This window comes from Schistocerca nitens, chromosome 4 (genome assembly GCF_023898315.1).
Source record: "Schistocerca nitens isolate TAMUIC-IGC-003100 chromosome 4, iqSchNite1.1, whole genome shotgun sequence".
Classification (NCBI taxonomy): Eukaryota; Metazoa; Arthropoda; class Insecta; order Orthoptera; family Acrididae; genus Schistocerca; species Schistocerca nitens.
In genome coordinates, this window is record NC_064617.1 from 945,876,813 (window position 1) to 945,888,289 (window position 11,477).

At 46.3% G+C, this 11,477-nt stretch overlaps 1 protein-coding gene across 3 annotated transcripts in view; it reads right to left on the reverse strand.

The window, feature by feature from the left end:
- The window catches only part of LOC126253612 (cuticle protein 38-like), a 99,419-nt gene extending 88,494 nt beyond the window's left edge, over positions 1-10,925 (reverse strand). For 2 of the 3 annotated variants that reach the window (XM_049955077.1, XM_049955076.1), the window contains exon 1: positions 10,877-10,925. In XM_049955077.1, the coding sequence (XP_049811034.1) occupies positions 10,877-10,888 (12 nt within the window). In that variant the 5' untranslated portion in view covers positions 10,889-10,925. Of the gene's footprint in view, positions 1-7,279; positions 7,841-10,876 lie in introns of those variants that run through there. The other variant, XM_049955078.1, reaches the window with a different exon arrangement.
- Between the last annotated feature and the right edge of the window lie 552 nt (positions 10,926-11,477).

Below are 11,477 nucleotides of genomic sequence, written 5' to 3' on the forward strand. Positions count from 1 at the left end.
CACCCATAAGAAAAAATCGCAGGGGGTAAGATCAGGGCTTCTTGGAGGCCAGTGATGAAGTGCTTTGTCACGGGCTGCCTGGCGGCCGATCCTTCGCCTCGGGTAGTTGACGTTCAGGTTTCATAACTAACCTTTTTCGTAGGACTCTCCATAAAGTTGATTGTGGAATTTGCAGCTCTCTGCTAGCTCTGCGAGTCGATTTTCCTGGGCTGCGAACAAAGGCTTGCTGGATGCGTGCTACATTTTCATCACTCGTTCTCGGCCGTCCAGAACTTTTCCCTTTGAACAAACACCCATTCTCTGTAAACTGTTTATACCAACGTTTAATACACCACCTATCAGGAGGTTTAACACCATACTTCGTTCGAAATGCACGCTAAACAACTGTCGTCGATTCACTTCTGCCGTACTCAATAACACAAAAAGCTTTCTGTTGAGCGGTCGCCATCTTAGCATCAACTGACGCTGACGCCTAGTCTACAGCGCCTCAAGCGAACAAATGTACAACTAAATGAAACTTTATAGCTCCCTTAATTCGCCGACAGATAGTGCTTAGTTCTGCCTTTTGTCGTTGCAGAGTTTTAAATTCCTAAAGTTGTGGTATTCTTTTTGAATCACCCTGTATTCTAACTGATAATATGTTCAGGGATACTGTAATTTTGCAGGTGCGTTGTTCTACCCTTATTTAGCCGCTACCGTGAAACTGTCGAGTGGGGCAAGTTGGACTTCAGACCCAACTGTACTGAGGCATGCAAGTCTTCTTTCTCCGTGTGGGAGCTCGAATCAGCACTGTCTGAGACTCGTGATGCTGCACTCGGTCACGACCAAATACGGTACTGCATGCTTCGCCAGTTGGCAGCGGCGTCAAAGGAAATCCTCCTCAAACGTTTCAATCTTATATGGCAGACAGGCAACTACCCGAAGTCGTGGAGGGAATCGGTTCCGATACCTACTGAAGCCAGGAAAGGACCGTATGTCTCCCAGTCGTTACAGGAGTATCGCCTTAACGAGGTGCGTAGGAAAGACGCTGGAGCGAACGGTTTACCGTTATCTGGTGTGGTTGTTAGAAACGGGACAACTCCTTAGCCACTCTCAGTGTGACTTCCAGAGATTTCGGTCCACTGTCAACAACCCACCCCGCTAGAGGCGGCTACTCAGCAGCCTTTCCTACTCAACCATCACTGCATCGGTGCATTCTTTGATAACTGTAAGGTATTTGATCTTTCGCCATGAACCATGGACCTTGCCGTTGGTGGGGAGGCTTGCGTGCCTCAGCGATACAGATGCCCGTACCGTAGGTGCAACCACAACGGAGGGGTATCTGTTGAGAGGCCAGACAAACTTGTGGTTCCTGAAGAGGGGCAGCAGCCTTTTCAGTAGTTGCAGGGGCAACAGTCTGGATGATTGACTGATCTGGCCTTGTAACATTAACCGAAACGGCCTTGCTGTGCTGGTACTGCGAACGGCTGAAAGCAAGGGGTAACTACACCGTAATTTTTCCCGAGGACATGCAGCTTTACTGTATGATTAAATGATGATGGCGTCCTCTTGGGTAAAATATTCCGGAGGTAAAATAGTCCCCCATTCGGATCTCCGGGCGGGGACTACTCAAGAGGACGTCGTTATCAGGAGAAAGAAAACTGGCATTCTACAGATCGGAGCGTGGAATGTCAGATCCCTTAATCGGGCAGGTGGGTTAGAAAATTTAAAAAGGGAAATGGATAGGTTAAAGTTAGATATAGTGGGAATTAGTGAAGTTCGGTGGCAGGAGGAACAAGACTTTTGGTCAGGTGATTACAGGGTTATAAATACAAAATCAAATAGGGGTAATGCAGGAGTAGGTTTAATAATGAATAAAAAAAGTAGGAGTGCGGGTTAGCTACTACAAACAGCATAGTGAACGCATTATTGTGGCCAGGATAGACACAAAGCCCATGCCTACTACAGTAGTACAAGTTTATATGCCAACTAGCTCTGCAGATGAAGAAGAAATTGATGAAATTTAATAGTCATGGGTGACTGGAATTCGTCAGTAGGAAAAGGGAGAGAAGGAAACATAGTAGGTGAATATGGATTGGGGGGGAAGAAATGGAAGAGGAAGCCGCATTGTAGAATTTTGCACAGAGCATAACTTAATCATAGCTAACACTTGGTTCAAGAATCATAAAAGAAGGTTGTATACCTGGAAGAATCCTGGAGATACTAATAGGTATCAGATAGATTATATAATGGTAAGACAGAGATTTAGGAACCAGGTTTTAAATTGTAAGACATTTCCAGGGGCAGATGCGGATTCTGACCACAATCTATTGGTTATGAACTGCAGACTGAAACTGAAGAAACTGCAAAAAGGTGGGAATTTAAGGAGATGGGACCTGCATAAACTGAAAGAACCAGAGGTTGTAGAGAGTTTCAGGGAGAGCATAAGGAAACAATTGACAGGAATGGGGGAAAGAAATACAGTAGAAAAAGAATGGGTAGCTCTGAGGGATGAAGTAGTGAAGGCAGCAGAGGATCAAGTAGGTAAAAAGACGAGTGCTAATAGAAATCCTTGGGTACAGAAGAAATATTGAATTTAATTGATGAAAAGAGAAAATATAAAAATGCAGTAAATGAAGCAGGCAAAAGGGAATACAAACATCTCAAAAATGAGATCGACAGAAAGTGCAAAATGGCTAAGCAGGGATGGCTAGAGGACAAATGTAAGGATGTAGAGGCTTGTCTCACTAGGGGTAAGATAGATACTGCCTACAGGAAAATTAAAGAGACCTTTGGAGAGAAGAGAACCACTTGTATGAATATCAAGAGCTCAGATGGCAACCCAGTTCTAAGCAAAGAAGGGAAGGCAGAAAGGTGGAAGGAGTATATAGAGGGTTTATACAAGGGCGATGTTCTTGAGGACAGTATTATGGAAATGGAAGAGGATGTAGATGAAGATGAAATGGGAGATAAGATACTGCGTGAAGCGTTTGACAGAGCACTGAAAGACCTGAGTCGAAACAAGGCCCCGGGAGTAGACAACATTCCATTAGAACTACTGATGGCCTTGGGAGAGCCAGGCCTAACAAAAGTCTACCATTTAGAGAGCAAGATGTATGAGACAGGCGAAATACCCACAGACTTCAAGAAGAATATAATAATTCCAATCCCAAAGAAAGCAGGTGTTGACAGATGTGAAAATTACCGAACTATCAGTTTAATAAGTCACAGCTGCAAAATACTAACGCGAATTCTTTACAGACGAATGGAAAAACTGGTAGAAGCGGACCTCGGGGAAGATCAGTTTGGATTCCGTAGAAATGTTGGAACACGTGAGGCAATACTAACCTTACGACTTATCTTAGAAGAAAGATTCAGAAAAGGCAAACCTACGTTTCTAGCATTTGTAGACTTAGAGAAAGCTTTTGACAACGTTAACTGGAATACTCTCTTTCAAATTCTGAAGGTGGCAGGGGTAAAATACAGGGAGCGAAAGGCTATTTACAATTTGTACAGAAACCAGATGGCAGTTATAAGAGTCGAGGGGCATGAAAGGGAAGCAGTGGTTGGGAAAGGAGTGAGACAGGGTTGTAGCCTCTCCCCGATGTTATTCAATCTGTATATTGAGCAAGCAGTAAAGGAAACAAAAGAAAAATTCGGAGTAGGTATTAAAATTCATGGAGAAGAAGTAAAAACTTTGAGGTTCGCCGATGACATTGTAATTCTGTCAGAGACAGCAAAGGACTTGGAAGAGCGGTTGAACGGAATGGACAGTGTCTCGAAAGGAGGATATAAGATGAACATCAACAAAAGCAAAACGAGGATAATGGAATGTAGTCAAATTAAATCGGGTGATGCTGAGGGGATTAGATTAGGAAATGAGAAACTTAAAGTATTTACGGAGCAAAATAACTGATGATGGTCGAAGTAGAGAGGATATAAAATGTAGACTGGCAATGGGAAGGAAATCGTTTCTGAAGAAGAGAAATTTGTTAACATCGAGTATAGACTTAAGTGTCAGGAAGTCGTTTCTGAAAGTATTTGTATGGAGTGTAGCCATGTATGGAAGTGAAACATGGACGGTAACCAGTTTGGACAAGAAGAGAATAGAAGCTTTCGAAATGTGGTGCTACAGAAGAATGCTGAAGATAAGGTGGGTAGATCACGTAACTAATGAGGAGGTATTGAATAGGATTGGGGAGAAGAGAAGTTTGTGGCACAACTTGACTAGAAGAAGGGATCGGTTGGTAGGACATGTTTTGAGGCATCAAGGGATCACAAATTTAGCATTGGAGGGCAGCGTGGAGGGTAAAAGCTGTAGAGGGAGACCAAGAGATCAATACACTAAGCAGATTCAGAAGGATGTAGGTTGCAGTAGGTACTGGGAGATGAAGAAGCTTGCACAGGATAGAGTAGCATGGAGAGCTGCATCAAACCAGTCTCAGGACTGAAGACCACAACAACAACAACAAGGTATTTGATACCAAACGGAGACTGCATTCTCACACAATTGCATGGGGCTTTCGTGGTCACCTCCCTATCTTCCTGCGGTCTTTCCTGTCTCACCGGATTTTTAGAACCCGAGTTAGTGCCTCACTGTCAGATCGATTCGAATATGAGAATGGTGTCCCTTAGGACAGTGTTTTCAGTGTTACCCTCTTTGCAACAGCTATCAACAGTATCAGGTGTACGGTAGGGAGCCCTGTATAGTGCTCCTTATTTGGCTGCTTTCTGTTCCTCCTCCAGAGTTGCCACAGCTTACAGAGCGGCGGTTACAGGAGTGTTCTGCAAAGACGCGTTTTCAGTTTTCTGTGGATAAGCGTTTGTGTGTTCATTTAAATCGTCCTCGTCGTATTTTTAATTTACCTGCCTTGTATGTGGTGTACACCATCCTACATTTAGAGACAGTGTGGTTTTCTGGGCCTCATTTTTGTCTCCAGATTGTCGTGGTTGCCACACCTGCGAGACCTGAAGGTCAGAATCCTGAAGGTCCTCAATACCTTAAAGTGTCCTAGCCACAGGTCTTGGGAAGCAAACAGGGCGCGTCTCCCCCAGCTTTATAGGGCTTTAGTGCGTTCACGGCTGAACTACCGGCGCACGTTGTGCGGGTCAGTGAGACGCTCTTACTTGCGAATCATTGGCGCTGCCCGCCATGAGGGTATTCGGCTGGCCACTGGTTCTTATCGGTCCAGTCTCATACCCAGCCTCTGTGCTGAGGCATGGGAACCGCCACTTAGCACCTGGCGCCAGCTCCTCATGGTGCAACAGTCGTGTAAGTTCCTAGCACTTCCGACTTCACTTTTTTCCAACCGTCCACGAGCCACAATGCCGTTTAGGATCGGCGTGCAGCGTGTGCTGGAGTCACTCGGTTTGGAGCCAGTACGACTCTAGATCCAGGGTTTTAACCGTGTGCAGGCCAGGTTATTGGAGAGGGGCAGAGTATTTTAGATTTGGTGCGGTACAGGAGAGATAGCACTCCTGCCTCCGTTTTTAATATTCTCTGACATATCATCTGAGCACCACGACTATGTCGCTGTTTTTACAGATGGGTCGAAACAGGGGGATTCTGTTGGTTTCTCTGTTGTTTTTCCAGATTGTGTCCTCAAGGTTAAACTGCTTCAGGTCTTTACTGTCTTTGATGCAGAATTGTATGCAACCTTGCGGGCACTGGAGCAGATGAAACTTTCCTCAAGCGCTAAATTTCTTGTCTGTTCCGCTTCTCTGAGTACCATTCAGTCTGAAACATTTGTACCCAGCAGTAGTCCAGACTATCCAGGATGGTCTCCTCCACCTACAACAGTCGGAGGTATCTTTCTACATCGTACTAGGGCACCAGGGAATTGTGGGAAAGGAAAGAGCGGATGTAGCAACCAAGGAAGCGTGCCTCTGGTCTTTCAGTGCGCCATGCCCCTGCGTGCTATGACCTCGCTGTTGAGCTCCAGAGTCTTGCGTCAGTGGGTGGATGAGAGGTTGGAAGTAACGAACAATAAACTCTGTGTCGTAAAGCACGGCATACCTCCTTCAAGCCACGTCGACGGGACGAGGTCCTCCTCACTCACCTTCGCATAGCTCACAGCCCTATGACGCATTGCTTCTTGCTCCGGCAAGAGGACCCTCCAACGTGTGGCGCTCGTGGCGTACGGATCACCGTGCGCCACATTTTATGAGACTGCATTTTTTTTCCGACCAGCGGGTAGCGGGTGATTTGCTGGCGGAACTACTGTCTATTTTCGATAATTATCAAATGAATGTGGTTCGAGTTTTTAAGTTTTATTGACTGTCCAAAGTTCATACCAAGATTTTATGGAGTTGGTGTTAATATGTTCATGAGGTAACTGGCTCGCCCATTTTTATTTGAGTGGTCAGCCAGTGAAATTTTCCTGTGCCTTAAGTTTAGCTCCTTTGACGTATTACTTGTGTCTTAAATGGTTCAAATGGCTGTGAGCACTATGGGACTTAACATCTGAGGTCACGAGTCCGCTAGAACTTAGAACTACTTAAAAGTAACTAACCTAAGGATATCACATACATCCCCACCTGAGGCACTATTCGAACCTGTGACCGTAGCGGTCGAGCAGTTCCAGACTGAAGCGCCTAGAACCGCTGGGCCACAACGGCCGACGCTTGTGTTGTAGCCTTCTGTATAGCATCGTTTCTTCTTTCCCGTTGTCTTAACGTGTATGGTCAAATTTTACTACGTCCCTCGCATTCGTTACTTTTAATAGGAGTAAGGGAGCTGATAACCTCGCCGTTGAGCGCCAGTAAGCACCAAACAAAAAATGTTCGAATGTGTGTGAAATCTTATGGGACTTAACTGCTAAGGTCATCAGTCCCTAAGCTTACACACTACGTAATCTAAATTATCCTAAGGACACACACAGCCATGCCCGAGGGAGGACTCGAACCCTTCCCCGGGACCGGCCGGACAGTCCATGACTGCAGCGCCTTAGACCGCTCGGCAAGCACCAAACAAACACACATACACACACACACACACACACACACACACACACACACACACACACACATACACACACGCACGCACAAACACACACTTCTACTCTTCCCTTATGCTGGAGGCACTTGTATTTTTTCAGCCGCTTTGGACTGTGCGCTGGGCGAAATAGTTGCGATGAATGCCAATGCAGTAGCGTACTCTTTGTGAAACCGAATTGGGATTCCATCCCGACATGGTGAATTATTTTCATTCAAATCTTTCAGTTCTTTCTGTATGCCCTGTGCGATTATTACTATGGCGTCCATATGGGAATCTGTTTCATGGTCAAATGAAATAGATAAGTAATTTTGCATGTTTATTTATAAAACATATGTACATTAACGTCTGTAGCCTCTGTGTTGGGGTGTACAAGAATGGTCAGTGACATACGTAGTGTCACTCTGCTGACAGGTCGTTGTAGAGTGCAGTTCAGCCCAGCAGGGCAGCCTTGGCCTGCAGATGGGCGGCAGCAGCCAGGGCTCCAGGGGCGCCAGCCACCGCTGGGCCCAGGGCGGCGATCGAGGGGGCGAGGCCGCCGATCAGCGCGGGGGCACCGACCGCGTAGGCGGGAGCGGCGGCAATGGCGGCGGGGGCGGCGAGGATGGCGGCCGAGTTGATGATGGCGTCGCGGGCCCGCGTCTGGGCTACGGTGGCCAGGTGGGCGCCACGCGCGGCAGCTACCTCAGGGGTGTCCAGGGGCACACCGCCAGGCCCGATGATGATGTTGGCCGGGGGCTGCGGGATCGCCGGCACGGCGATGGGGGCGGCTGCGATGGCCGGGGCTGCCAGACCGGCACCCAGCAGTCCAGCGCCCAGGTAGCCGGGCTTCGCCACCGCCGCGGCCAGCACCACGCTCAGGACGATCTGGAGGAAAAATGACATATATCTGAAACGAACGATTCGTTAGTATTTTATGTTCACAGTAGTCATGAATCCAGTTGTTTGATTTTAATCTCTGGTGTTTCAATGCCATTCACTCCACTCGTACATTTATTTGCCTGCTAATAATAATACTCGATAGTTGTTGCTGACTGAAGTGCCTCATTCAATAATGGCCACCTGTGCTTTATGCACTTAATCCACATCTACACGACAATACCTGTGCGAGAAGCATGTAGATATATATTTTTGATGCAGACTTTAGCAGCCTCGAACCTAGCTAGAAATGAAATACACTACTGGTCATTAAAATTGCTACACCAAGAAGAAATGCAGATGATAAACGGGTATTCATTGGACAAATATATTATACTACAACTGACATGTCATTACATTTTCACGCACTTTGGGTGCATGGATCCTGAGAAACCAGTACCCAGAACAACCACCTCTCGCCGTAATAACGGCCTTGATACGCCTGAGCATTGAGTCAAACAGAGCTTGGATGGCGTGTACAGGTACGGCTGCCCATGCAGCTTCAACACGATATCACAGTTCATCAAGAGTAGTGACTGGCGTATTGTGACGAGCCAGTTGCTCGGCCACCATTGACCAATTTCAATTGGTGAGAGATCTGGAGAATGTGCTGGCCAGGGCAGCAGTCGAACATTTTCTGTATCCAGAAAGGCCCGTACAGGACCTGCAACATGCGGTCGTGCATTATCCTGCTGAAATGTAGGGTTTCGCAGGGATCGAATGAAGGGTAGAGCCACGGGTCGTAACACATCTGAAATGTAACGTCCACTGTTCAAAGCGCCGTCAATGCGAACAAGAGGTGACAAAGACGTGTAACCAACGGCACCCTACACCATCACGACGGGTGATACGCCAGTATGGCGATGATGAATACACGCTTCCAATGTGCGTTCACCGCGATGTCGCCAAACACGGGTGCGACCATCACCACGCAGTAAACAGAATCTGGATTCATCGCAAAAAATTACGTTTTGCCATTCGTGCACCCAGGTTCGTCGTTGAGTACTCCATCGCAGGCGCTCCTGTCTGTGTTGCAGCATCAAGGGTAACCGCAGCCATGGTCTCCGAGCTGATAGTCCATGCTGCTGCAAACGTCGTCGAACTGTTCGTGCACATGATTGTTGTCTTGCAAATGTCCCCATCTGTTGACTCAGGAATCGAGACGTGGCTGCACGATCCGTTACAACCATGCGGATAAGATGCCTGTCATCTCGACTGCTAGTGATACGAGGCCGTTGGAATCCAGCACGGGGTTCCGTATTACCCTTCTGAACCCACCGATTCCATGTTCTGCTAACAGTCATTGGACCTCGACCAACGCGAGCAGCGATAATATAAACCGCAAACGCGATAGGCTACAATCCGACCTTTATCAAAGTGGGAAACGTGATGGTACGCATTTCTCCTCCTTACACGAGGCATCACAACAACGTTTCACGAGGCAACGCCGGTCAACTGCTGTTTGTGTATGACAAATCGGATGGAGACTTTCCTTATTTCAGCACGTTGAAGGTATCGCCACCGGCGCCAACCTTGTGTGAATGCTCTGAAAAGCTAATCATTTGCATATCACAGCATCTTCTTTCTTCCTGTCGGTTAAATGTCGCGTCTGTAGCATGTCATCTTCGTGGTGTAGCAATTTTAATGGCCCGTAGTGTATTAACTTCAACCATTGCCAATGTTTACTGATAGATGTTAACCAGGTTGCAAATAATTTCGGCAACAGAATTTCGTTATCGTATATTTTTCTCTATTACTATTCCATACCCTCTTAACTCCTTGTCTTCCTCTTGTTATTTGCATATGTGTGATAAAATAGATTTTTGTTTAAACCGGGACCTTTGCTGGCTCACCCCACTTTCTCATTTGCGCGTATCATTGCTCTGTTCGTTTCATTTTCTATCATACCGCTCAACAATTTTCCTAGGCAAAGGTCCCGTGTTCGTGTCTCGGTCCAGCGCACAGTTTCAGTCTGCCAAGAAACTTCACGTCAGTGTGCAGTCCGCTGCAGAATGAAAATTTCATTCTGGAAACATACCCCAGGCTGTGACTAAGCCACGTCTCCGCAGTTGGAAGGTAGTACATGAGAAACTGCCTCAAGTAGAAGTGTGAGGACGGCTTGTGACTCGGGAGTGGGTAGCTTAGTCGGTAGAACACTTTGCTGCAAAATACGGAGGTCTCGAGTTCAAGTCTCGCTCTCGCACACAGATTTAATCTGCCAGGAAGTTACGTTTCACATCAGCGCACTCACCGCTGCAGAGTAAAAACTTCATTTTGCAGTATACTTTGGCTTCTATACCACAACTGGGTTACGACATTATCAGTTGTAAGAGATATTTAATTTTGGACTGCTTACAAAATCAAGGGTTATCGTTGCGAGTAATGGGAAAGGCTTAAGCTGAGCAGATTACTCTGAATTTTCAGCACTTGTGTTTATCTTCATAATTCAATCACAGATTCTCTTCTCTCTCTACTACTCTGTTGAATATCGCATGGTTCCCAGATTTATTCGAGGCTATACATACAACACTAAAACGTGAACAGATCTTGCATGGTACCAAGGGAACATTTTTGAAATATGACGCTGGTGTTGATGTCGAATTGCTGGAAAAATCACCAGATATCTTGCGGTATCAGAAGAGGGCAATTATCCCGTCTTACCCTCTTCGTAGCATTAATCCTTTACATTCTATTATAGGCTTAAACAAATCTTGGAAAACCTAAATGAGAACTAGTCCGAGCTGCATGTGACCAAGGACCTTACTTACTTTTAGTTCGGATACACTTCGTCCCCTGTCACCAGGTACTAACATTCCGTGTGTTTATCAGCATTACATGAAGCCACGAATGCTTCAGATCAGATAGGTGTGGCCACTATTAGAAGTCGTATTCTATATCCTACTGTGGACAGAGTGTAAACTACCGACATTGCAACTCCGGCGCATCCACAACTTCTGTGAATATCAGGGCAGCAGTTGCACTCACCAGGGTCTTCATGGCAGGCTCAATGGGTTGTCGGCTGTTGCAGCTGCTGAACTGTGACTGCGGGCAGTGCACCCGCGCTATTTATACCCTAGTCCTGCGACGCACTGGCGTGAAAGTGCTTGCGAATGTCCTTCCAGCCTCGTCTTCCTTGGGCGTTAACTATGCACTGCGGCTGACGCAATACACCCTACATGTGACGAAGGTACCCAGGTCGTTGTTGCTCGTATGATAAGCTATGAATGAATTTATTTATAACTGGTAGAAGATACTTTCCATAGCTTTTCGCCATATTTCTATAGGAGAAATAGAAGAATTCTGATCTAACGCTTCAGTAGTACCATGATCTGAGTGATTTTTCTCTGAATTCGCGAAATTCAGTAATACAAGATACCAGAGATAAATAACTTAAGAGTTGAACGAAATGAACAGTGTCCTGAATATAATTTATAAAATGAACATCAGCAAAGGTAGATTGAAATGGTTCAAATGACCCTACGCACCATGGGACTTAACATCTGAGGTCATCAGTACCCTAGAACTTAGAACTACTTAAACCTAACTAACCTAAGGACATCACACTCATCCAAGCCTGTGGCTGGAG